The 27,078-nt window shown below is 43.3% G+C and overlaps 2 protein-coding genes across 5 annotated transcripts; both read left to right on the top strand.

Annotated features, from left to right (window-relative positions):
* Nucleotides 1-1,115: 1,115 nt before the first annotated feature.
* On the top strand, nt 1,116-4,712 carry LOC134094764 (ADP-ribosylation factor-like protein 6-interacting protein 1). 2 transcript variants are annotated; one of them, XM_062548408.1, is made up of 6 exons: nt 1,116-1,269; nt 1,726-1,859; nt 1,994-2,113; nt 3,299-3,416; nt 3,569-3,653; nt 3,857-4,712. In XM_062548408.1, exons 1-6 carry the CDS (start codon nt 1,234-1,236, stop codon nt 3,952-3,954), a joined length of 591 nt encoding a protein of 196 aa, XP_062404392.1. In that variant the 5' UTR covers nt 1,116-1,233; the 3' UTR covers nt 3,955-4,712. The 2 variants fall into 2 exon arrangements, with proteins under 2 accessions (XP_062404392.1, XP_062404403.1); XM_062548419.1 differs by having other exon boundaries at nt 3,302-3,416.
* Nucleotides 4,713-7,490: 2,778 nt separating this feature from the next.
* Nucleotides 7,491-26,955, top strand: myom2a (myomesin 2a). 3 transcript variants are annotated; one of them, XM_062548449.1, is made up of 38 exons: nt 7,491-7,606; nt 7,859-7,889; nt 8,537-8,696; nt 9,458-9,544; nt 10,394-10,529; nt 11,209-11,363; nt 11,482-11,574; nt 13,180-13,268; nt 13,378-13,419; nt 13,762-13,923; nt 14,330-14,491; nt 14,792-14,933; nt 15,231-15,427; nt 15,669-15,725; nt 16,544-16,671; nt 17,075-17,271; nt 18,189-18,398; nt 18,948-19,069; nt 20,226-20,413; nt 20,583-20,709; nt 20,869-21,047; nt 21,203-21,317; nt 21,497-21,656; nt 21,858-21,964; nt 22,064-22,108; nt 22,269-22,405; nt 22,586-22,730; nt 22,818-22,877; nt 22,989-23,056; nt 23,462-23,575; nt 24,243-24,330; nt 24,433-24,471; nt 24,643-24,748; nt 24,870-25,033; nt 25,355-25,391; nt 25,513-25,535; nt 25,630-25,685; nt 25,865-26,955. In XM_062548449.1, the coding sequence occupies exons 3-38, from the start codon at nt 8,560-8,562 to the stop codon at nt 26,411-26,413; spliced, it is 4,623 nt and encodes a 1,540-aa protein (XP_062404433.1). In that variant the 5' UTR covers nt 7,491-7,606; nt 7,859-7,889; nt 8,537-8,559; the 3' UTR covers nt 26,414-26,955. The 3 variants fall into 3 exon arrangements, with proteins under 3 accessions (XP_062404433.1, XP_062404415.1, XP_062404423.1); XM_062548431.1 differs by lacking the exons at nt 15,669-15,725; nt 16,544-16,671; nt 17,075-17,271 and having other exon boundaries at nt 18,224-18,398; XM_062548439.1 differs by lacking the exons at nt 7,859-7,889; nt 15,669-15,725; nt 16,544-16,671; nt 17,075-17,271 and having other exon boundaries at nt 7,525-7,606; nt 18,224-18,398.
* The last annotated feature ends 123 nt before the right edge of the window (nt 26,956-27,078 follow it).

Here is a 27,078-nt window from a genome sequence, read left to right on the forward strand (position 1 = left end):
TGGCTGTTGGTCAGAAGAAAGGAATGTGTGGCACTGTGGCAGATCTCTGACTTCACTGGTCTGTTTCAGTTAAAGGATCCAGACAGATGTTTGCAAATTTGTGAATCAGATTATTGTGTTATGTGATCATGAAGCATATTATAGACTCTCTAGGAGCAGATCAAATTATATGACAAGAAATGTTAAGTCACATACTGTAGCACCCTGGACACAGGGCTTATTGTACTCAATACTGTGAACCTTGTGAGAAAATCCTGACGCTCTCTCCCTGTCTGGATTCCATCTCCGTATGACCTAGCCTATGCCACAGGAATGCTGAAATTTGTTCTTTCAGTTTGTTTCCAAAATATTGCAAGACATTTGATAGCCTAGTTATTGTGTGATAATGCAAAATGAACAGGTGATTTAAGGAGAGAGTAGCATTATGGCAAGCAGGTTTAACATTTAATCACACCACACCTCGACAAGGTGAAGTCCCATTCTCTCACACAGGCATACGGCATTTGTGGGTGTTTTGGAGCGGTAACCAATTACGCCATGCAAACGCTGCATCACCATTGAAATCAAATAGGAAATTCAATATTGTTTGCACCTCCAAGTGGTCTGTGACATGAGTTTGTGTGAAAGAATTTTGTCCTAGCACTTTTTCAGTGTCCCAACATGTCCTGAAAAAAAAAAAAAAAAAAAGACAGTGTAGGCTATTTGTCAAACATATAATTCATTCCAACATTTTAATGACTTAGGCTATTTAAAAGATGAGGCTCATGGGAACAACATACTTTAGTTTATGATCTACAGTAGCAGAGGACATAGCCTACGTTCAATGCAGTGGTGTTTGTCCTGGACCGCTGTCTTAGACAATCATTGCTCCTGCTGTGCTTGAGAGACGTTGGAGAACATTCAGTCACTTCTGGTGTCTTCATTTACTCTGTGCCCCACAGTTTCCTCTCCGAACATCACCCCTTTTGACCATTTTTGAAAACAGACTGATGATTTTTTGAAGGAAGCTCTTCCTTTGACCATTAGGCTAATGTCCATAATCACTTTCAACCATTCAAGTTGAGGGTTTTCTAATTTTAGAGATCCACATTTTCTGGTCCAGAATGACATAACGTTAAAACGACTTGCCATAGTGTGATTGGCGAGAGCTCATGTTACCATTTCCTGAGCAGCTGGAAGAAAACACGTAGATATTGCATGCGCATTTGAGATGAAGGAGTGCCGTCTTCAACAATGGCAGAAGCAAGCGACAACAGTACACCACTGCAGGTATGATACTACTTATAACAAAGCTTGTATGTAAGGGGAAATGCCTTATGATAGTTTTGCTAAGGTAAAAATAGGCCTGTAGAATTTGTCGCTTTTTAAACCGTTTTGTCTTAGCGTCGGACTTGATTGTTATGGTGTCTATACCTTCCATTTCGGATAACCAGCTAACGGATCCGAACAAAACACTATTTCAAAACACTGCATTTTATTAAACGGCGGAATACAATTAAAGGCTATCCAACATCATCGCATCATTACCAATCCGTTTGCGCATTCCATTTTCCATAGAACGGAGCGAGCGTAGCCTTAAAAGGGTTTGCTTGCTGAGGCTTCGAAACGTGTCAAACCACTCTGGTTTTCATGCCGAAGCCGTTTGTAATGAGCTCAAGACATGATGCGACATGTGGTGAAACGCTTGATCACTGTTCATTGAGGATGTATTTGTATGTTTACAAGGCTCAGGAAACGGCCCAACTAGAAGAACATTTGCAGGGATGGAGAGAGGTGATACTGGCTGTGGATCAGGTGCTGCGGTGGCAAAAGCCGTGGTTCCCGCTTGCACTGATTGGGTTCACCACCGCATTCTTTCTGTAAGTTTGCGATAGCCTACCCACACGTGGGAACTAGGCTACTGAAATGTCCTACGCAGTTCAGTTGGACAGATGTGCCAGACATTCTCTTGTTTTCTGTTGTCCTGTGATGATCTAACCTTATGTGTCCTTAGGTCACTGTATTACCTGGACCCGTCAGTGCTGACCGGAGTTTCGAGTAGCATAGTGATACTAAGTCTGGCTGACTATTTGGTGCCCATAATTGCCTCTAAGATCTTTGGATCAAATCAGTGGTATGTTATATTCACCATTATTGTTTAGAATAGGCTATGTTGGCAATGTAAAAATGGAAAACTGGAAGTAACAGTATGATGAAAAGTAAGCAAACGAACAGATGATGCCACTACACATTTATGAAGGCCTATCTGGTACACTGGCCCTAAGTCTACCCAGTCTGAGGACATACTGTACACTATATTGCCAAAAGTATTCGCTCACCTGTCTTGACTCAGATATGAACTTCGGTCACATCCCATCCTTAATCCATGGTTTATGATGACGTCGGTCCACCCTTTGCAGCTATTACAGCTTCAACTCTTCTGGGAAGGCTTTCCACAAGGTTTAGGAGTATGTTTATGGGATTTTTGACAATTCTTTAGTGATGTTGGACGAGGCGACTGGCTCTCAGATCTGCTCTAATTCATCCAAAAGGTATTCCATTGGGTTGAGGTCAGGACTCTGTACAGGCCAATCAAGCTCATCCACACCAAACTCTGTCATCCATGCCGTTAGGCCTTGCTTTGTGCTCTGGTGCACACATGTTGGAACAGGAAGGGGCCATCCTCGAGCTGGACTTGGCCCCTTAGTTCCAGTGAAAGAAACTCTGAATGCTTCAGCATTAACCAAGCGATTTTGGACAATTTCATGCTCCCAACTTTGTAGGAAGTTTGGGGATAGTCACTTCCTGTTCCAACATGAACGTATGTGCCCCAATGCACAAACCAAGGTCCATAAAGGCAAGGATGATAAAGTTTGGTGTGGATGAACTTGACTGGCCTGCACAGAGTCCTGACCTCAACCCAATAAAACACCTTTGGGATGAAGTAGAGTGGATCCTGAGAGCCAGTCTCCTCCTCCAACATCAATGTATGACCACACAAATGCGCTTCTGAAAGAATGGTAAAATCCCATAAACACACTCCTAAACCTTGTGTAAAATCTTCCCAGAGGAGTTGAAGCTGTTATAACGACAAAGAGTGGACCAACGTCATCATAAACCCTATGGATTAAGGATGGCATGTGACTGAAGTTCATATGTGAGTCCAGACAGGTGAGTGAGTACTTTTGGCAATATAGTGTATGGGTGTCATAGTAGTTTCTCAGTCACCAGTGAATTACTGTGATTTGGAAGGGAATATGTCACATTCTCTCTGCAGATGTCTGCATGTGCATTATGGTTATTGGAATTCTCTCACTAGCAGGGTGTCTGAACAGCAGCGTTTCCACGAGATATGCATAAGTCTGGTGAAGACATACCATCGCTTCACTGATTGGTGGAAAGGCTTTTTCAACTTCAAGGACAGGAGGCCAAAGACGGTAAATTGAATGTAAAATGTAGTCAGTGTAATTTAAGGTTTCATTCCAAGTTTGCAAATTGAGCTCAAAGCTGTATTGACTGTTTCCTAATGCTGAAATGTGTTGCTTATAAATGAGCTCTGTGTTAAATGTGAACTGTCTTCCCTATTCAGTACTTCCTATTGGTCTTAAGCGCTCTGTTGGGGATGGCATGGGTTGGACAGCAGGTCCATAACCTGCTGTTGACGCATCTGATCGGTAAGTACTGTTGAACTTTCAGAGGTGAAATCAATCATCTCAAAGATGTTTTCATGAGATTGTTTTTAGTCAGATTCAGATTGTCTTGCAAATGAATAGTAGTGTAGAGAATAAAAGAATCAGGGCTGTTATTAAACATTTGACTGTTTTCAGAGACATTTGTCCGTATTAAGTCTATATTTGAGGTTTTTCCCTTTTTGCAGTCACATTCGTCTTGCTTCTACCTGGAATAATGATTTGTGTGTCAAAATACACTGCCATGGTGCGGAGGCTTTTCAGACGGGGGAAAAAGAATGACTGAGCATCTGACACTCTTCTACTGGACGCAACGTCTTTCGGTCTCACAGACTAGAAGGTCTCCAACATCGCAACATCGTTACCACGCTCAAAGCAGTATCTTCTAAGACCACTAGTGTAGTCTGTTAAGGCACTGTAGGGAGGGCACAGTTATTCTGCTTGAAATGTGTCCCACATGCTCCATGGGTTGGTTTCCTCAGACTGGTACATTATACATTTTATATTTTATATTTATGTGTGGCATTCACTGGTTCCAATGTACCAGGTCATCTTTATTAGCACTATATTGTGAACACAGAAGTGTTATGGTCATGCCAAAGACCACTGAATGTCAGTTTAGCTGCAACCCTAGCCAAAATAACTTCCTCGTTCACACATTCCGACATTCAGAGGTCAATCTGTTTTAAGTCTATGCTGTACTTTGCATAGATCATCACACATGTATTTATTATTTGTGTATTTTTGCTGTTTTCATGTGATTTATTTAAGAAATGCCTTAGTGGCTTCCACAATAAAACACATTTGGTAAAAAAAAATATTTGTCTTTTATGAAACATTGTTCAATAAAGAGATAAAAGATTTAATCATTCCATAAACAGTGTGACTTGGAGCCAGTATTCAGAAACAAAAACAGTAAACTTGCATCACTACAATAACATGTAGTAGGTTATAGGGATACATACGTGATTTTTTTTCTCGCAAATTCTGGTTGGATGTTTAATTTTTAAGAGAAAAGCATGCTGCTGATTAAAATGTCCTACAACATTATGTCAAATGTTCAAGTGTGTTTTCTATGAAGACCTTTGCTTGAAACAATTATGTGTTTTATAAAATGTTGCATTCATTTCAAAAGCCCTAAATCATGATGAAACTATATACATTTTAGGATATGTGTAAAACTCTCTACGGTGACGTGAGCTGAGAATCCAACTTAGGCAGAAATCTTATGGACATTGTCCCAATTCTGAGATAGATGATGAACATGTCAACCCTACTGTAAAAAACCCAGCAAGAAACCAGCATATGGTTTTCTTCTAGCTCTTGCTGGTGTAGGTGGTTATGCCACCACATGCTGGCGTGACCATCTGAGGAAGCTGGTTCCGCTAGTGTGACCAGCCTGCCCAGCTTGATATTGTTGGTTTAAGATAGTCATGCTGGTTGGCTAGAATGACCAACATAAGCTGGTGTACTATACTTGCAGGTAGGCCTATACTATAGTCAAAAGGCAAACTCTCTGCCATTTTCCACCTGCCTATTTGTTGTCAGGTTATCAGGGAACTTAAAATAGTCCAAAAATGGCTGCAACATAAAATGTTCCCAGAGGAGTGTGACGAAAACTAAGTCTGTCTGACTATCGGCGCATCAGCTCCAAATTAAACTACCTCTTTTATTCAGGGTGTCTTTGGATGGCCAGAAGATGGAGCTACGGCTCCATTTTAACCACCCGAGCGTACAGTCAGAAGCAAGTGTATTTTAGTCTGTAGGGGCGGGAAAATGCGCATGGTTCAAATAAATTGTAGGCCTACTTTGACGTTATAACGAGTATATTTCGGGCGTAACATACCAACCAAGTTAGCAATAAATCAATGCCATATCCTACCACCACTCCTGGATTAATCACCTGCCACCACCGGACTGGATTTTGCTACCTGCGTATTCCTCTCAAGATGACGTTCAAGAGGAAGGTGCACGAAATCCCAGATGGATCAGGACTCTTTCCTCAAAGGAGTCTATCGCATGAGGAATGGCTGTGGCCAACGGTCACGACAGGGGTGGATGACAAATTTAAATCAGGTACTTTAGCCTAATTGTTGTTCACACACACACACACACACACACACACACACACACACACACACACACACACACACACACACACACACACACATCAGCAGTAGTGGCACGCAAATGGGAGGTGACAACTCCATCAATCGAAAAACAAAGAAACTTACGTTGAGTAGGCCTACATTCTTACACTAGTTGCAAGACAGAGCCAGTAGACCTGTACGATAATCCAGTCAGTGTGTTGGGCTCTAACACAAGTTGAGTTAGAAAATGGTGATACTGTATGCAGCTGAATATAATGAACTTTGTTACAGCTGAATGTCATGGTCATTGGATATTGGATATTGTAGGCCTAAAACTCAGGTTCTGCCGTTATTTTGACTTTGACATAAGTACTGACTAAGAAACCTAAATGTTTTAAGACTTTCCAAATGTAGCGTTCTTGTTTTCTGTGACTTGCTCTGCTCTTTTTTGCCCTCCTGTGGGCAACTGTTTCCACCCCTCGTCAGAGCCGCAGAGAGACTTGGCCAACCACGGAATCGAATGGTCGACATGTTGGAGCCCTTCAGTTCTCTGTTAGGGCCTTTTGCATCGAAAGACGTTGGTGGTTACATTTATATGCCTGTTAATGGTGAAAATAACCTACTTATTTCAACACAGTATATTCGCCCCATACGGTTATGCACGCTGTAGTCATCTCGTTGGTATCCAACATGGCGTTAGTTGGCCAAACTTTCTATGCGCTCTGCCCCCCGTTGAGGCTGAACTTGCTTCTGGTTATTTCAAGCCCTGTCTCGTACAGAGACAATCTTTCTTGAGATAATTATTGCCAATGGATACGTTTGTCATTTGCGTTTCAAGGAGCAGTTTAGGGCAATATGTTGGAAATGTGTCATACTACAAATTTAGTGATTATGGGTAAATATGTTATCTCGGCGAAGGCGTTATTTTAATCACAAATAATTCCTCATATTAGTTATGTCTGGTGTTGAATACTTGGTGAGCAACGTTGAAATACAAACACACAGGCTAATGGAATGAAAATAGGAGGATCCCACCTGCACCACCCACCTTATGCGCACGCCCGTTCATGTGCGCAACAATTTGTCTGATTAAACACAACTCTGCGAGCGGAACTTTTAATTAGGCCTATGCATTTTTAATAATTAAAAAAATAACAAATTAACCTTGCTTTCCAGTGATGCAGTGAGTGTATCACCTACAGACGCTCTCTGAAAATTTAATCTCTTGTTAAAAATAGCCCTTGAAGAGTGCGCTGACTGGTGGTGTGTGGGAGAAACCTAAAAAGGTCGCACAAGAAGAGCACTGTTAACATAATATATGAAGTTGTATTCAATTAAATTACTCAAAGAAAAGCAAAATCTCTTTCCAACGACTATTACGTGTAAGTAATACAATTTCTAGGCTGTTACAATGTAGCCGAGGCTACTAAATTATTTCTGAATTAAATCGCAAGTGTTTGACACTCTAAAGCAAAAAGCAAACATATAAAAATATATATATTGGTAGTTTGCTTTGTGAGCCTAAATCCAGAATGTAACGCACATTACACCAAGTCTTCGACTACAGACGGATTGTCTGATTTATCAAACTACTGAAAGCAAAATATACATCTTGTTTCCGACTATATTCTGTGTCGTTGTGTCCTTCACAGGGTGCGTTAAGCGTAGAAATGCGTGTGAAAATTGAGGTAAATGCTATATATAGTCTTAAGAGTATCCATACATGGGATGGAAGGGAGATGACATTCCTCCTTCAGTGAGAGCAATATTTTTGTAAGCATCAGCAAGAGACTCCCAAGCGGGTTCAGGCTGGTCTTCCGACGCTCTGTGCTGTTTATTTCTCTTGGGGTAAGAAGGCTTTCTTTTTCTTATTCTTAATGCGTGGCTATTCAGACTGGCTATACCTGGGTCTAGTTTAGACACTTGGATTATTGATATATTGGATATCAAAGATGGTAGCCTACTATTTGCTAATTCAAATGGTTTATGATAGGATGTGTAACCAGTTAAGCTTGATACAGGCATAAAGTACAGTCCATTGCTTTATATTCTTTAAACAAATGTATGATGTGTATAATGTATGTATTATGTCTTATACAGTACCTGCCCATCTGTAAGGTGTTATTTAGAGGTAATATTACATAATCTATATTACATTTTGATCATATTTACACAACTTCTCCTTTGAATTATAACTTCCTTTTTATAGTTCTTTTAAAATGCCACTGGTTTGGATCAGATGTTGTATGGAACTGACCATTGTAAAATGAGAAAAAGAATAGCCTAAAATAGATTAAATATTTATAGGCCTGTTGATGTAACCTTCTTGTGCTAGCATATTTAGCCTTAAACATCAGATTTCCATGTATCGTTCCCATTAGATTACTCTGTCTTTCCCACGTCTCCGAGGGTTATTTGGCCAAATTTATCTTCTCAGCATTTGAGTCTTTGGCATTGAGAGGCTCAGCATAGCACTTTTACTCTGTACGGTGGAGCACTTGAACTGTGAGCTGTGCTGATAAGACGGAATGCTGCACGGGGGCCATTACGATGCCCCTGAGAATGAGAGTTCACAGTCCCTCTGGGTCTCACTTATTGTGTATGACGGATTTATGGAATGGGTCAAAACATACCCACATACCTTTTAAAGTGTTTCCTCCACCTAGGGTACAATCAGACATGATAGTTGAGGAATGTTGGCAAAGTAAACCTGCATGTTTGGTTCATTCGATCTGCTATAATGTTATTTTTATGCGCCGCACTTGGTGTGGTTGATAGGTCTCTGTTGAGGTGTTCCCGACATGCCTACTACGGCCATACCGTTACATCATCAGAAGCATAAACATCTTGCTCATGCTCACCATGCTCACCATGCTCATCACGAGCACCACGAGCATCATAGCTCTAAGAAAATGGTCCAGCACCACCACGCATCAAGGTAGGGTGGCCTTATCTGATTGGGACTGGGCCACTGCCAGCCTGCGTGCCAGCCAGTGCTTTGCTGCAAATGTGCTCCAGCAGGAAAACAACAACAGTCGCTCCGCTGCTCTCCCTCCCTTCCCCATCATTTGGCATTGTCACCTCATCACCAGCAACACTGTGTGTGCCCCCCCTCCACCCCTCCCCAGTAGTCTTGATATCTATTGGAGTCCTGATTGGTTCTAGACAATCTCGTATAAAAAGTGCTTCTTGCTGCAAATCTCTGCATTTATTGGAGTGGAACAATCCAACTTCAGACTGATGTCTTGTCAGTGGAAGTTATGATGGACCCTGAATCCAGGATTTCTACCACCCACCATCCACGCTTGCACTTGCATACAGCTGCTAAATGGCTCAGCGCAACACACTTGACTTGGATTACATTTCAGTGCAGTCAGTCAAAACTGACATGGACGTTACAGCGAAGACCATCACAGTGATGAGAATGGATGCTTGTATGGATACTGTGGATTGGGGAAAGTTGGGGAAATGTCATGATCAAAGACAAGGCTTTCTGATGGCGATGCAACCAGCCATAGACTTTGTAGTGCTTGCTGTAGAATGCTGAACTGTGTGCTCTTTATCTAAGTCGGTCATTTCGTATCTCCCCACCATGACATATTTGTTACTGAAAGAGGTCCAGCAGTTGTCTCGTTCCTAAGTGAGCTATGGAGCCGAAGGTGCAGCGGTCACTGATCATGTTCTTTTTTCTTTTGACAGGAAATCAAGCTCTAAATCAGTGAAAAAGGAGCAGGCCGAAGCCAGGACGGCTATGGCGGAACCAGCCTATACGGTGCCAGCATTCAGGTCTGCACAAACCGGAGCACCCACTCTCAGTAGAGATCAGGCTATTTTAAGGCCCTGTAAGAGAACCCTGAGCTACTGCTCAGTTTAACTGTAAGGAAACGTGTATCTGCTTACTGTATCCCAGCAGCAGTGAGTGGGTGTGGGCTCGCCCCAAGACAAAATGTCTTCCCTTTTATTCTCTTCATAAAGAGAATGTTGACAAATAAAACATCATGGTCTCTATCTGAGGAATTACTGATGTTCAGTGAATTATCTTGGCATTTGACATGTGACACTTCTGTCTGAGTGCTGATACTAAGACTGAGTGGATTATTTTAAGAGCAACTACTTCTAGTTTCTATGAAAATATGCACCCACGTCACAGGGCCATTAGGGATCTCTATGATGAGCATAGAGAACAGACTGGCCTGTTACTGTGGGTAGATCCTGTTGGTGTGTACAGATGGCTTGGTCATGTGCTGGAAATGTCGCAGTTATGCAGTTGTACCCAAGCTGCACAGATGCACTAATTATGCCTTTGAAATGAATTCCTCTGTGGATATTTGCAGAGATGTGATGTGGCTTAAACGACTGCACCACACATTTGCACTTGTTGAATGAGCAACTCCCACTAGTGACCCTTGTGTGCCTCTAGACTGTGGAGGTCAAACATTATTTTGCCTGTGGGGGTTCATTTCCCTCACTTAAGTGGCTAAGATGCCCCACTGGGCGCAGTCCTCATCACAACACTTTATCCCAATTCTCCTCTAAAGTGCTTTAACTATAAACTTTAGCATTTGATCTTATTTGGTGTTTGATACACAACTGCATGTGTCACACAGAGTGTTTTGTTTGTGTGTGTTTGTGTAGGAGTGCTGATGACACACCAGAATATCAGCGTGTCGCTGCCCATTGTAGCAAGGGATTGGCTGAGTTGCAGCAGGAGATTCACAGAATTAAAGTGGCCACTCACACTCAAGTGACCAGTCTGGCGATTACAAGAGAGGTCAGTTTCCATCACACAGCATTCATTCAGACACACATACTCCCCACACCACCATGTCCTCTCAACAAAAACAAACAAGGATATGCATTCAAATGTAACACCTAGGTATCTTAATTACTCTTTTGGATATTGTTTAAGGCTTTCCTCATGTGTTTTCCTTATCTGTCCAGGAAAAGTCTTAGTTCCTTCACAAGACAGCTTGCACTCAATGTAGAACATTTTGATACTTTCTGGACATGGCCATGTTTGTCTATGGGCAAGAAGGCCCTGTAATACAGTTTCACAAGGAATGTCCGTTAACATGAAAACATATGAGTGAAATGAAATGTCTGTTAAACGGACAAAATGTAGAGGGCTATTGGGAAAATGAAGCACATCCATATCCAAATGACAGTTGGCATGACATGTGACACTTGGACAGTTCTTTAAATACTGAGTGGATTCATTGAAGAGCAGCTACTTTCAGTTTGTAGGCCAAATGCACCCGTGTCACAGGGCCATAGGCCCTCCTATGGTCACGTCCACCACCCCATTCTATACAAGTCATACTTACTCCTTGTCACACTTTTTTGTTAGTGGCTTTGGATGAAAGTGTCAGTAAAGGACTACATGTAGATGGAAATATCCCGTAGTGCCGTCATCGAGACATCAATGCCTCTTGTGATGCGTCTTCTCTCAGGTGCAGGAGATAATGTCTATCAAGAGAAAGCTCCCCGTGATGTCCGATAAGGCCCCAGATTTCCTGGTGGAAGTGAGGGCTCACACCCTGTGGGAGAAGATGCCCGTGAAGCTCTTCTGCACCGTGGCAGGCCAACCTACTCCTGTGGTGAAATGGTAAACACACGCTCCCCCACGTAGCCAGTGAAAATAGCACATTGTGATGATTTAAGATCTGACCAGGCCCATTCTCTGTTACTAGCACTTCTGCCCTAACACTGTTATGCTCTGGCAGGTATAAGGGGGACAAGCCTGTTGACCCTCTGAGTGCACCAGGAAAGTACAAGATGGAGAACAAGTATGGAGTGCACACTCTGATCATTAGCAGGTACAGTCCAACACATGCCCCACCCCCACCCCCAAAACACACACCTGAAGAGGAATGTGACAAAATGAAGATGTACACAGTTCCTTTGTGCATACTTGTTGCGTTTCATACATTTACTCATATAATCTCCTTTCCTCTACATTTCTATGATTTTTAACATTTCAGTATTTTAGCTTTCATTTGCTGTAACTTTCACTGTTACTGTAACTTTCACTATTTGCTGTAACTTTCACTGCTGCTGGATGTCTGAGGAGGAGACGGTGTTTGGGTGGAGCAGAGCAGGGAGAGAGCAGCGCCCTAAAGGCAGCCTGTTAGAGGCATGGGGACCTGGGGAGCCTGTGGGTGGGAGGCAGCTTTTCCTATTTAGTCCTGGTGGGGGGAACACTTGTCCTGCCCTCGTCTTCAAGACGCCTCAGCTGTTCGTGGCGCTCTGCTGAGCTCAGTGTCATTCGATACCAAAATGCCTGACATCTGCTCTCTCAGAGCGGTCACTGTACAACCGGGTCAGAGAGGAGCTCACAGCCTTAACCAGCAGCCCCTTAACTGTACAGGAAAAGGGTTTCTTCTGCAGTAGAATTGGCTCTTTTTGACACACAGACTCTTCCTCGTGGAGAAGCCCGGAGGTGGGTGGGGTGAAGAGCACGGAGGTAGACATCAGGCAGCAGGGTCTCAAGTTGACTGCCAAGGAAACTGAGAGACTTTAAAATAGTCCTTGCGGGGTGAAGGTCACATTTCTTCCTTCTATTCTCACCTCGGAGGCCGTTCCCTGCCGCACTCCAAGGCATGTCTCAGACCCCCATCGTCCAGTACGGTCTGATTGTGTGAGATCACTTTCCGTACGTGACGTTGACAACGGGTGGAAACAACTTTGATCATGCTCTTAAGGGGGTGTGAAGATTAAAGGAAATGTTTTGGAAGAAGGGAGTGTCTGTGCTAACATTGGGACCGATGATTCCCTCAGTTGCTGCCGTATGTAATTATCACCCGTATTCTGCCAGAGCCATAATGCTGATCATCATGATGTCACAGATGTTGCCCATTACATCAGAATTTCTTATCAGGGTGTGGAAAGAAATCGAAAGCTCTCATGGAAGGCTCTAAAGTTCTTAACACTTTGAAACTTCTAAATCTAATTTCCAAATACTTCCAGTGTAAGTCAAGTGCTCAAGTACTCCATGTGTCCGCGCCTTGTTACTAATGAGTGCAGCATGTGCTGTAGTGCACTAAGATCAGACCAGACTCTGCTTGAGAGTAATGTTTAGTTCTTAATACTTTGAGGTGAAACAACGGTAGACAATGGTACATTTGAGTAATTTCACAACAGGAAAACTGAATACATTTCCAAAATTTAATTCTAACAAGTGAACTTACTATATGTTCCCCGGCCATACATATGAATGTGTAGATCTATAGTGCTATATCTGATTTGAAGTGTGATCATGTCCACATAAATACTGTATGTAGATCTTTAGTCCTATATGTGATGTGAGGTGTGATTATGTCCATATGATATGTAAATCTATGTGATGTGAAGTGTGATTATGTCCATATGATATGTACAGTAGATCTATATATGTGATGTGAAGTGTGATTATGTCCCTGCAGATGCACTGTGTCAGACACGGCTCAGTACAGTGCAGTGGCCACCAACACTCATGGAAAGGCCACCAGCAAGGCCACCGTCACCGTCAAGAGTGAGTTTGCCTCAGAACACATCCACATTCAGTAGAACTAGATCAGTGTTGAGAGGAGAGAAAGACCCTCTGGTTTGTCTGAACGTCATGTGCGGTCTATTTCCCACAGGGCCTGCTGGTGCTGGAGATCCCTCCCATCTGCCTGGCTTAGGTGAGAGAGGAGCACAAGTCCAGCACACACACAAGAAGCTGTTTTAGAGATCACAGACCATGCTTTACTGCTAAACGCTAAATCGACATGAACATTATTTATTTTGATTATGATGCTTTCATGTGTTGTCATACATTACAGTCATAAAACATTCATTCATTCATTCATTCATTCATTAAGCATAATGTCATCCTGAGTCATTCACACATTATTTGTCAGTGTCATATTACAGTAGCTGATGGTTAGCTGATTTGTACTGTGGTCTCTCAGTGATTTTAAGTATTTAGTTAATCCCCTCCAGTAGGTCACCGTGTATCGTCATGTGCTTTGCTTGCTCCATAGTGCCTATTACTCCAACTCATGCCAGCAAGCTGGACGTCACTTTGCTGGACACCTTTGGCGTGACCTTCGGCACTGAGGGCGAATCTTGCAAACTGGTGACCACCATGGTGGTCGTGCCAGACCTGCCCAACCTCCCCCCGGATGTCATGTGGTTCAGAGATGGTGAGCAGTGGGTTCAACGGAGCATGCTGACATTGTAATTGTTTTCAGACGTCAAAGTCTTTTGCAAACTTTGCTATGTACATGAAGGCTTTGCTATGAAAATATTTTGTTGTATTTTGGTTATGGTTATGGTTTTAGGTAGATGAATTTGTACAAAGCAACATACAACAGTAAATATCATCACAATTTAAGTAGTCATATAGCCCATATAAAATCCTACTAGTAATAATAGACTAAATTATTTTACCATAATGGTAGCCTTTAATAGCAAATGGTCACAATAACGTCAACCACAAACACATACAAACCGTGACTGCAAGAATCATTTGCTGTATGAACGTAATATGGTGAAGTTAGCTCTGCTAGCAGTACTAGCATATTCAGTGCTCATCTCCTCTGTGTCTAGATAAACTGCTGGCTCCATCTAAGTGGGCAGAGATGTCCGTTGGTGGAGGTGCTGCCACCCTCACCCTCCCCCACCTCAATAAGGACGACGAGGGCCTGTACACCGTGCGTGTCTGGTCTAAGAACGGCACTGCTGAACACAGTGCTTACCTGTTTGTGAAAGGTACTTTGGCATCATCTCACCACCCTGTATACCATAAAGGGATCCTGTGTGAATGAGAAAGCTTTCCCTCCTATGTTAGTGCAGTTTAAGTTCAAATTATATTTGAATGAACTCATTAGTTTATGGATGTGCTGATGATATTTGATGATTTAATGGTTTATGTATAATAATATTGTATATCAGTATTAAGTGGTTGCAACAGCAGCATCATAGCCACCATTTTGAAGCTGGTTCAGAGCGTGTAGGCTGTAGTGTGGGACTGCTGTGTCTTCTCCAATGCTGACTGTAGGTGTCTCTCAGATGCTGCTGCATCTGTTGCTGGGGCACCTGGTGCTCCCATGGGTGTGAAGGCCTCCGACGCCAACAAGGATTACGTCATGGTGACCTGGAAACCCCCTAATATCACCGACGAGGGTGCCATCAAAGGATACTTTGTGGACAGGTGAACTCTTGACACTTAAGACTTAAGCTCCTGCTAACTGAGAAATAGGCAGCTGGTAAGGTTTCAACTGGAAATTTAATACTATCTGTTGGTCAGTTATGTCATGTAAGTAGAATGGGCATCAGTGTGACTGAGTTATGTATCTTCAGTGAGGTCAGCAACATGGATTAACTGCTAATAAATGTAGGACATTTTGTTGACATCATGGGACAGTGACAGATCTGAGGTCAGCCATTGGAATGAGACTTGTTTTCCTCTGAGCTGTCTCACCCTCAAATGTTTTTGTTGCCTCTTCAGACGTGAGGTTGGCCATACAACCTGGGTTCAGTGCAACGACGCTCCCGTCAATGTCTGCAAGTTGCCTGTTCATGGTCTGGCCGTAGGACACTCCTACCACTTCCGCGTGCGGGCCGTGAACAGCGCCGGCGTCAGCAGACCCTCCAGGAGGTCCGACGGCGTTTCTGCCCTCCACACTGCTGCGGGCGAGATTGAAGGTAGACATTCCCGACCGTCTGAAAACGTGCAGCAAGAAAGCATTACAGTGCCACTCATTGCAGCTTCACATCATCTCGCTTCCTGCTGTCTATCAGGGATGCTAATCATGGAGAGGAAGCGTTGCGTGATGTGGAATGTCACTGGGCAGATTGCACACTCACTAGTGCGCTTTGGTGGCATTCCTTTTGGCAAAAAGAGAGCTTTTAAATCATCCAACATTATCTTTGTTTGTTAAAACAGTGATTAAAATCGATGGGAAATATGACATTGTGATTCACCAAGAGGACCTTGAAGGTAGTATAAATGGGTGAACTAGCTGTCAAAGCAAAATCCAGTATTAAAAATGTAATACCATATACATTAACAGATGTTTCACAAAAAGCATGGTCCCTTAGCAGAATTGTCACCTCATTGACTAAACTAAATATTCAGTTGAAATATTAAACTAATGCACAGTGATTTTAATTCAGTAATTCGAAATAACTATAAGTAAAACAAATGTCATGGGGAAATAGACTAATCGCATTAAATGTTATTGTAAATAAAATAAAATAGAAACGTTTGTTATGTTTCACAGATGCAATACAATGTTTCACAAATTAATACAATATAATCTGTCTAATAGTTCACCTGTCATGATCAATATTGCTGTAAATATTAGATCTATCTTTTGTTAAAACGGTAATACATTTAACAAACAAAACTACTAATAATCATAATCATACCTACCAAACCTACATCATTCATTGTCATTTCCATCATAATAACCTTCTTTAAGCTGCCTGATGCTTGAATGAAATTCAGCGTTCAGATTCATAAACTAACCAACGAAAGCCATTAACATTAGCAGACATTCAAAATTATGCAATAAAGATGTGGTTACACTACAGTTTGCAATGCCTGTCACCAATGTCAATTTTGACTCCCCTGATCCAGCATCATTCACTGATGGCTAAAGTGATTTAGTTTTAGGTGGGTTGGTTTTAGTGCTGTCATGCTTTTTCGGATTATCTTTTGGTAACAGGCATGAAGAGCCAAGCTCAATTGGGGTGTAATCACGTCTTGCACTAGTGTGTTACGCTGAGACTGACCTCCTGTTCTGTACGTGTGTGTAGGTTATGTCACGTTGCCGGGGCCGCCCAGTGACGTGCATGCCTCCGAGATAAACAAAACGTATGTTGTGCTCAGCTGGACGCCACCCTCCCCTAGTGGACGGGCACCGCTGTGGTATCTCATCGAGAAGGTGTGGTCACTTCACACGGTTGCTCCGAAACCATGCCACCACGCTCATGTTCAAATTACAAATCTGCTGTGTTAAGCTCATGGATTCATAAGTGCCTGGCATATCTCTTCTGCTTCATTGGCCCGTTTCTATTCAAATTCTAACTCATGGTTAATTCGGTTTTAGATTTGGTCATTTTGCCCGCTTACAGGGCTGACGTATTGAATGTTGTCCCAAGTTCTCACTGGAAATGTGGCTTTATGAATTTTCGATTTGCACCTGTTTGTTGGGTAATTGTACCCTGCGAGCCAGAGGTGTGCCAGAGAACAGGTGAATCCTCTTCGCTTGTGTAGCTTCTTCTCCCCACAACTCACAGTTCTACTCCCCCCCAACCCCACCCCTCCCCAACATCTGTGCCCCCCAGTGTGAGGGGGAGAGCCAGCTGTGGCAGAGGCTGAACACAGCTGTGCAGCTCTTCTCCCCCCGCTACCCCATTTTTGATCTCGAGGATGGGAAAGCGTACCGCTTCCGTGTGACTGCAGTCAACAAATACGGGCCCAGCGAGGCCTCCGAGCCATCCGGTCTCATCCAAAAGAGGGACCCCCATGGTAAGATGGCGCAGTTCCACGGGTGTGCCTAACTCTAGTGCACAGGCAGTGTGTTGGACATGGTTAGGACACGTTTGGGCCGTATGTCTGTTGATTGAATCTACTGATCTGTTGATACATGAAGATTTACTGGTGATCAGACATCTTGATAGGCTAATGGCTGCTCTCGCAAATATCTTCTTTTTTTTTTTTTTTTTTTTTTTTCAAATATCTACGTTATCAATTCCAAGAATGTGTAACTTTGATTAAGGAGATGATAATGGAAACTTGTTACCCTTAAAAATGTAATAAACCATGCAGAACATATACGGTAGTAAGATATCTGATCAAAGAAACCCCAATCTTATATCATCATTATCCCTTAAATGTTAAGCGAGGTACAATGATAGTGATATGCAATATATAAAAACAAAGGCAAATAGCAACAATAGTAATGCTATAGTTGTGCTGTGTTTCTTTTCAGAGAGTGAGCATGCTGTGGGTATGTAATGTATTACAGTATCTTAAAGCAAAGCCAAAATAGCCTCCTTTAAACCTTCACAGCCTCTTTAAACATCTTCCCTTTTCATTAACAACACCTTTCAAATGTCTTTAAAATGATCTAATTGTCACATGATACTGCTGGTCACTGGTGCTGACCCCACACCCCTATTAGAAAACCACGTGTCCTAATCTGAAATCTTTAAAGAAACCAACAAGTCACAGTGTACACAAAACAGTAACAACAAAGTTGCATTACAGTCATTTTGTCATAACAGTACAGGTAAGGAAAGTTGTTATCTTTGATGGATGTTTACTTTCGTACTTTTATTAATCTATTCGCACAAAATGGAAACCCACCATTAATAAAAATACTTTTGTACTTACAGTATGTATGTGGGATTAACAAAGTCAAATACAGAGTCATCAACAATGGCACTATTTATGCAGTATTGCACTCGGCTCATATAATGACATGTTTGCAGGCGTCCCCTCTGCACCTGGAAAGGTTGTAGCCACCAGGAACGGCAAGACCTCTGTGTTTGTGCAGTGGGACCCCCCCAAACACCCCAACAACCTCATGGGCTACTACATCGACGCCTGCAAGCAGGGCTCCAAGGGATGGGTGGCCTGCAACCACAAGCCATACAAGCACACCAGGTGAGTTACCTGGAAAGGTACGGGCCAGATCGTCCCGTTGGCAACATCTGGAAACGCCCCCAGAAGTGAGAGTTGTTTTTGACTTGAATGGGATGAGCCATGTGACACTGAATGACATACTTTTGAGCTGAGGTCACTAGGTGGAACAATGGATGCAATTAAAGGCTGTGGAATTAGTGCTGTGACCAAATAAGTCAAACCCGCAGCCAGAGTCACAATATATTTGAAAGTAAAAATACAGCTGTAATCCAAGCTAGCTAAACTACAGCTGTAATCCAAGAGCATGCCAAATCTGGATAGACATTATTAGCACTGCTTACTATTCACAGCACACACTATTTTTAGACCAAGAGTAATACGTACTGGGGTATTTCCTATTTCAATCATTTGCATTTACATTTGCATGTATGTTTACGTTTACCATTTGACTGATGTTTTAATTCAAAGTGACAAAACCTCTTCCCTGCTGAGGTGGTGTCACTGAGATGTTAACCCTGATGTGTTATCTGCCAAATCTCACCTCTCATGGCCTGTGTCCTGTGTGTCCAGGTTTGTGGTCCATGGTCTGACTCAGGGAGAGATATACACTTTCCGCGTCCAGGCCGTCAACACTTACGGACTCAGTGACGAGTCCCAGGAGTCTGACCCTCTGTTTGTGGACGCTGCCCTGAGTAAGTCAGTCAACCACACCAACCCCAGTGCTGACAGATAGACTGTGTTGTTATAGGTTTCATTTGTTACATATATGTCATACATGTTTTTATTTAAGACAGATTGTTCTCTCTGTTAAGTAAGGTATTGTATTATGGTCTCAGTTATGATGGAACTCTTCAGTTCATATAGATTTTTGGAGAGGGCTTTTCACAAGAAATCGTGTTCATACTGGTGCTAATAAGTGGTGCTAAACATTAAATGTGTCTTATTCCATAGAGGGTGTAGAGTATGGTATGTATGATGTGTGCATCACTACCACAGGTTAACTGTAAGTCTTGCCTCAGGCACACCTCACGCTGAAACAAGTTCTCCTGCCAACACCCCCATCCCTGTAGTCAAAGCAGCAGTGTCTGCGTTTGTACATGTTTTAAAGGATACGTTACTGCTGTCACTGCAAAAACGTGCTAAAAATAAGACGACACTTTCTCCACTAAATTCACATAATGTGCTAAGATCGTAAACACGTGCATAGATCTTGGAACATTGCTGTGTGGATTGTTTTTGCCAAAAAGTGCATGTACACTGGTTTCACCTGTTGTTTCACCTGTTTCACCTTTCATTGTTTAGTATCAAACTAGTCATCTTATTATATTGTTATTATATTGCATTTATTATATTTTGGAATAATCCATAATATCCCAGGAAAACATGGTATGTATTTGTTTTTATATATAATTGCATAGCTTTTGTGACCTTGAGAAAAATATAATTATTCCTCTACATGGAGAAATATATAAGCAATAAGCATGTATTATATTATAAGCATAACATATAAGATAAATTGAAGGGTGTGATATGTGTGATATGTCTGCATACAGCCATGGGGAATTTGGCTACAGTGTTGGGAAGTATGAACAGATAGTCATCTGACTTAGACGTTTCTAAACCAAGCCAATGCCTTGAGAGGTCTGAAGTCATGGCAACATTGTTGACTGAAACAGAATTGTGCTCTTGTCAGATTTAGACGACGTTACTGTGGGCTAAGCCTTTGCTAACACACACACACACACACACACACACACACCGAACAGTTTAGCATCAAGTCATCTCCAGACATCAGTCTTCATCAGCTGAGAGAGCAGTGGTCATGTGCTCCTCCTCCTCCGTCCTCAGCGGCCCCGTCCGCCCCGTACGGCATCACCATGCTCAGCTGTGACGGCTCCTCCATGACGCTGGCCTGGAAGCGGCCCCGGCACGCCGGAGGCACCAAGGTCACCGCCTACTACGTGGACAAGCGCGAGGCGTCCAGCCTCAAGTGGAAAGAGGTCAACCCGACCCCTGCAAAGGAGAGAGTCTGCAAGGTAACACTACAGCACACTACCATCTTCAGGCGACCGGAAAGATATTGTTGACCAACACGTTAGGATGAAACGGTCATCTTAGATTCACATCACTGCTGCGTTGTGATGATGGTGAGGCCGTGTGATCAGGTGTCATCAGGCGCTCTGCTCTGCTCTGCTCTCTGTGCAGGTGGAGGGCCTCACTGCTGGCGTGGCCTACGAGTTTAAGATCCAGGCAGGAAACCTGGCCGGCGTGGGAGTCCCGTCTGAACCCAGCAAACCTCTCCTCTGCGAGGCCTGGACTGGGGACGCACCAGGTCAGCTCCCCGGACGCTCGTCGCCGTCCGCCACTACATCCCTTCACCATCAACGTGTCATTTGCCTCAGATGTACTAGTCCACTAGATGAGTGGCTTTAGTGAGGAGCACACATAGCCGTGAGTTCTCACCGGGCTGTTTGGTGTTTGCTTTTTGCAGGCCCAGCCTACGACATCAAGTTCTCTGAGGTGCGTGACCACTCCCTGATCGTCCTGTGGAAGGCCCCCGTCTACACTGGCAGCAGCCCCGTCACGGGCTACGTCCTGGAGATGGCCACGAAGGGCTCCTCAGACTTCACCAAACTGACAGAAGAAGCAATCGCCCACCGCTACTTTAAGGTACAGTAAAGGCCTATTCACAATTCTACTGAAACCACCATTTGCTGAGGTTCATTTGAGGTGATGTGTGTGGTGTGCTTAAGGTAGCCCCCGAGCTGAGGTGAGTTGTGTACTACCGGCACTCCAACTCACGCTGCCATTTCCTGTGTGTGCAGGTGAAGGGTCTGGAGACCGGAACAACGTATGTGTTTAGAGTGAGTGCGGTTAACGAGGCAGGTGTGGGCAAAGCCTCGGCCATCTCCAATTCAGTGGTGGCTAAAGCCTTGCCAGGTAATGCCACAATACACTTGAATCGTTATCACTGCATTATTTAATTAGCCTATATCAGTGTTAAACAAACCTGTGATTACGTTTACAGTAACAACTGACCATTCTTATTAGCACTGATAATGTGTGACATTTTATTTCATATTAACTACTTTTTCCCTACTCTCTTTTTTTATACAAAGGCGCAAAGGAAATTGAATGTGGAGTGGATGAGGAGAGCGGCGACATCTTTTTGTCTTTTGAAGCATGTGAGTTGGCCGAGACTTCAAAGTTTGCGTGGTCAAAGTCCTACAAAGAAATCACCGATTCTGGAAGAGTCTCCATTGCATCTAAAGGAAAACAGTAAGTTTGGTCTCGCATTATGTTTTGCTTCCCTCTGGCTTAAAAACACATAGAAACACATTAATTAACAAAACACACACACAAGAAAGGTCAAAAGAATGTAGACTACATTTGATTCATTACACATTAAAACAATTGAATTACAAGATGGCTGGATGTAATAAAACAACGATGTGCATGATGTGTATTTTCCCTCTTCAGCTCCAAACTGACCTTCACCAACCCTGAGGCTGCTGATCTGGGCACTTACTCTGTGGCCGTGACTGATACCGACGGTGTCTCTGCTAGTCATAAACTCTCTGAGGACGGTAGGTGGGGGACGCCATGAGGGATCCATGTTGTTTTTTATGGTTCTCATTATTTTACTACCGGATGTTGAATTTGGATTTCTTTTATTCTCTTCGCAGCTTTGAAAAAAATGCTGGAGCTCAGCTACAATATCAGACACCCAAGTAAGTGTCAAGATATTCACAGTTGTGCTTTCTTCAGTGTGTCTGCGACTTTAGGCTGGGATTCATTCGTGACCTAAAGAGGCTGTTGAAGTTATGTGGCAATGAAAATGGACCGTTTTGCCAATTAGAGGTGTTCATGATATTGCGTTGATCTTTTCAGTCGTGCCCCTGAAGATGGTGCTGAACTACGAGGTGCTTGAGAAAGGCCACGTGCGCTTCTTCCTGCAGGCCCTCAAGCTGTCCCCCGCAGCCACCTACAGGTTCATCGCCAACAACAAGGAGGTGGTCGCCGGGGAGGTACAGTACGCCACCACGCTCTCTTCTCTTCAGCGCCCACGCTTTATGGGAGCTCATGCTGGGACACGGCATCTGTAGCTTTACTGTCACAGACTGGACTTTCAGAAATAACTATCTTTAAATGATCACTTCATTTATTCTCAATTAACACGTTGTTTATTTTCTTTTCATGTGGTATAGGGCATTAAGATCAGCCATGATGCTGCCACTGGTGTCATCCAGATGATGGTGGAGCACTTCACCAGAGCAAACGAGGGAACATACACCGTCCAGATCACTGATGGAAAGGCCAAGAACCAAAGCTCCCTGGTCCTGGTGGGAGATGGTGAGAGGTTTTAACAGTGCTTTCTCTTTTTCATTTGTAGGGGTGTTCCATCTATGCTTTCTGCTAAAATAATCTTTTCTTTTTTAGTCTTCAGAGCTGCACTTAAAGAGGCTGATTTCCAAAGGAAAGAATTTATCAGGAAACAAGGTTGTGACACGTTTATTGACATCAATTGTAGATTCTGACTTCCTCGCTAATCATTTCCAGACATTCCTTGTTTGCTCCTCTTATGTTTGATTTTGTCAAACCTCCATCTAGGTCCACATTTCTCAGAGTACATTTCCTTCTATGTGGATGATGACTGCACCGTCATGCTGACCTGCAAGGTACAACAATCACACAGTTGCAACATAATGCAACTATGGGAGAGGGCAGCTAACAGCTATAACTACCAGGGCCTTCTTAAGCTAATCTTAATTCTACAGTATATTATAATAGTTAGGTTCAGTCCTCAGAGAGAGTTTTTTTTTAGTCAAATACTGTCAAAGGACTACTGTAAGGTATAGTAATATCATATCTAAAAGTAGTAAATCATATAAATAATAAGATATATTAGATATAATAATAATATAATATGAATACAGTATATTGTTTTGGCTTTATTCTTCCAAGTGAAGACAGTGTAACGTGGGACCACAGGAATCAACAATACAGAGAAGAAAATGAAATTATTTTGTGCACCACTGTGTATGTTATTAGAAGCCCATTTTTGATTTTGGCCTGTGTCATAGCTTGCTAATGTGAAGAAAGAGACAACTTTCCACTGGTTCAAGGATGATGAGGAGATTGTACCAGAAGTTGCACCAAATGTGATGTCTGGAAGTTGCTCACTCCCTCTTTCAATGGTAAGGCTCCATCATTAGGTCTACATTGGGATTGTTTAAGCTAATAGTTAGCAAGGAGGACCTGCTGGTACTGTACCTTCCCCTGTGGCGTCTATGTTAACCATGAACTAGTATCTAATCAGTAATGTTATGTCAGTCATGTTCTCAGTAATATTATGTCAGTCATGTGCTGTGATGTTTGCCACTGCTAAGAGAGAGTTGAGAAAGCCACAGGAGAGCAGCTTACTGTGATGCCACCAAATGCACCTTGGGGACAGACCAGTCGTTGCTCCAATTCTACAGTGTAATTGAAGTTATCTAGTGTGAGATGGTTAGTAGTTGAAGTCATTTGTGAGATGGCGACGGTAAGGCCTCGGGCCTTCTTTTAGAAGCACGTGCCGTGCAGTCAGCTAGGAAGAGAGCTCAGGAAGGAAAAAAACACAAGATATGACCACCATCCTTTGGTGCGTGTCAAACACTGCGACTAAGCAGCTGGTGCTCCCACAGCCTTCCCTGGCTGTGTGAGTCTCTCCTGCCTGACATGCTTCATGACACAGCACATTTACTCTCTGAATCTGGGATGTCCACTTCTGGCACCATTGCACCTTTTTTGAGTATTGTCATGCTGTAATGAATATGGTTAGTAGTTGAATATATTAATATATGAATATATTAATATGTCAAACAGTTCTCAAGAAAAGACCAGGGCATTTACAAAGCCACTCTGAGTGATGACAGAGGAAAGGACACATCCGTTATTGACGTTTCTGGAGCAGGTACGCACTGAAATATTCTAGTTCTGTTCAGTTTCTTCAGGATTTGATTATGCAAATAATGCCATTTTATTGTTGTATTCCTCTCTGCCTCCCTTTCTGCAGTATTTGAGGACATCATCAATGCCATTGCTCATATCGCTGGTATGTATGACACAAAGCAACAGAAAAACTCCACCTCTCTTCACATCTCTCTTCCATTTCACATAAACCATCAGTCGCCACGCCCCTAATTGGACGAGTTGTTTCATGCCGGGTGTGAAGTGTGACTGGCGCGGTGTTGTGTTGTGTTGTGTTTCCTGTTTGCTCCCCCAGGCTCCTCGGCCTCTGAGCTGGTGCTGCAGTGCACTCCTGAAGGCATCAGGCTGCAGTGCTACATGAAGTACTTCACCGAGGAGATGAAGACCCACTGGTTCCACCGGTACGTCCGCATGGCTCCCTAACTGCCTTGAGTGTGGCGCAGCTGTGTGTGTGTCTTAAGTTGAAGAGCACTAGATCGCTTACTGATCTGTCTGGACACACGCCATGTGTTTGCCGTGCAGGGAGAGCAAGATTGCGTCATCTGAGAAGATGAGGATTGGAGGCACCGCTGAAATGGCCTGGATGCAGATCTGTGAGCCCTCTGACAAGGAGAAGGGCCACTACACCATCGAGATCAATGACGGCACAACGTCCCACAATCGCACCTTTGACCTCTCTGGACAAGGCAAGCACTTCATCTGACAAAACATACTGTATGGGTGGACAAAGTGTCCAGCATGTTTCATTGTGATCATATGAAGTTGGCATGGAGAGGCATTTACTGTCATATGTGCACAGGTTCAGAAACACAAATTAAAACTGAAAATAAGCCTCAGGTGAAAGTGATACACAGTGGTTACGAGTATTTTATGTACATATTACTCACATGTACAGTATACTTTTTAGTAATTAAAAGGCCAGGTCAAATGTGTCAAACACCATTTATACCAGTTACTTTATGAAATTAAGTTTGACTCAAAAACTGTTTCCCCTTCCATTGATACAGCATATTCAGATGCATTCGCAGAATTCCAGAGGCTGAAGTAAGTTATCATTAATATTGATTTGATGTTGAAGTATCACCATTTCCTTGAATTACAGATGGTTGATAAATAATTCTAAATGACTTCTCACACTATCTTTCTCTATTCTTTCATTGCATAGAGCTGCTGCCTTCGCTGAGAAAAGTAAGTCTGCTGTGTGCCATGTAGATATTTTGGTTTGCATATTATTTTATTAGAATTACAGTTTGCACGATAATAATCACAATATCTCCCATAGACCGTGGCAGAGTGGTCGGTGGTTTGCCAGATGTTGTCACTATCATGGAGAAGAAGGTAGGCTTGTGCTCTTACATTGTGTTCAGGCCTGGATCCTTGATCTGTAGAATGAGAGTGTGATCATAGATGAGTGACTCTGGAATATGCCTGAGAGAGGTCTGCTCATGGAAGCTGGTGTGCAGTTTGACAATGTTCCAGTGCCCGTGTGTCAGTGTCCACTTTCTCTCCCATCTCAGTCCCTGAGCCTGACCTGCAACGTGTGGGGCGACCCCACTCCAGAGGTCACCTGGTTCAAGAACGAGCAAGAGGTGGTGTCTGACGCGCACAACAAGATCACCTTCGAGAGCGGCAAGTTCGCCAGCCTCGACATCAACACCGTCACCGTGGAGGACTCCGGCAAGTACAGCATCAACGTACGGAACAAGTACGGCGGTGAGTTCGTGGAGATCACCGTGAGTGTCTACAAGCACGGAGATGACATCCCTGAGGCCAAGATGGGGCAAAAGTCCAAACCAGCCACTCCCGCCCCTCCCAAGTCTCCTGCGCCCCCAGCTCGTGTCAAGTCCCCAACCCCAACCCCTCCTCCCTCAGTCAAGTCCCCCACTCCAACTCCTCCTCCATCCGTCAAGTCCCCAACCCCAACTCCTCCTCCATCCGTCAAGTCCCCAACTCCAACCCCGTCTCTCAAGTCCCCAACCCCACCCAAGTCCCCAACCCCACCAAGGAGTGCCAAGTCCCCAACCCCTCCCAGGTTTATGAAGTCCCCCACCCCTCCTAGGAAGTAAACTCATGGTTTCCATGGTTTTAAAAGCCTGTGAATGATGGAGGTGTTGATATTGCTCATTAAGTAGCGTGAGCATAAAACCAAAAAAAATAAATAAAAAAAGAAGGTTGATATCCGTCTAGGTACATCACTTACTATTTGCTAAGGTGACCATAGAATGGGATGCTCTTTAACCTGAAGAGCAGTGTTGGTCTAGAGAGTTGAGCAGCGGTCAGGGAAAGATGTAGAGGGAGAGGGTCAGTAACCAGGCAGACACAGTGCTTGCTTTACTCTTCCCAGTCACCAGCACTGTGTTGAAAGCTGGCCAGCTTAGGTTGAAGTTTGCTATTGTTGTACTGTGCGATGAAGAAGATGGTTGTTCAGTAAACCCACCATTTGGTTGCTGTCTAGAAAAAGAAATAAACATGGCGTTATTTGTGCTTTATCCGTCACTAGCTGTGGTGAGCACCACATCTATATATACTTGTATCTTTTTGTGTCTTTGCAATGTTGTGTGCCCTACTCAAGGCTTTGTGTTTGGAATAAACATCAGTAATCACCTTCTCTCTGGTTGCTTCATCATTTCTTATTCCTCTCGAGTAAAACAAACAAAAGTGTCTCCAATGAGAACAGATTCCTTGTTTATGTTCTCCTGGTCTGCCCCAGGGCTGTAGCAGTTCAGCTTCA

The sequence above is a fragment of the Sardina pilchardus genome, chromosome 1, assembly GCF_963854185.1.
Source record: "Sardina pilchardus chromosome 1, fSarPil1.1, whole genome shotgun sequence".
In the NCBI taxonomy this organism is placed as follows: Eukaryota; Metazoa; Chordata; class Actinopteri; order Clupeiformes; family Clupeidae; genus Sardina; species Sardina pilchardus.

Bases quoted from the DNA above. Each gene is read 5' to 3' on its own strand.
- LOC134094764 (XM_062548408.1), top strand. From the start codon at position 1,234: ATGGCAGAAGCAAGCGACAACAGTACACCACTGCAG. The intron at 1,270-1,725 runs GTATGATACTAC...TATGTTTACAAG, and splicing joins ACAACAGTACACCACTGCAG to GCTCAGGAAACGGCCCAACT. The intron at 1,860-1,993 runs GTAAGTTTGCGA...ATGTGTCCTTAG, and splicing joins TTCACCACCGCATTCTTTCT to GTCACTGTATTACCTGGACC.
- myom2a (XM_062548449.1), top strand. From the start codon at position 8,560: ATGCCTACTACGGCCATACCGTTACATCATCAGAAGCATAAACATCTT. The intron at 10,530-11,208 runs GTCAGTTTCCAT...GTCTTCTCTCAG, and splicing joins GTCTGGCGATTACAAGAGAG to GTGCAGGAGATAATGTCTAT. The intron at 22,731-22,817 runs GTGAGAGGTTTT...TTTCTTTTTTAG, and splicing joins CCTGGTCCTGGTGGGAGATG to TCTTCAGAGCTGCACTTAAA.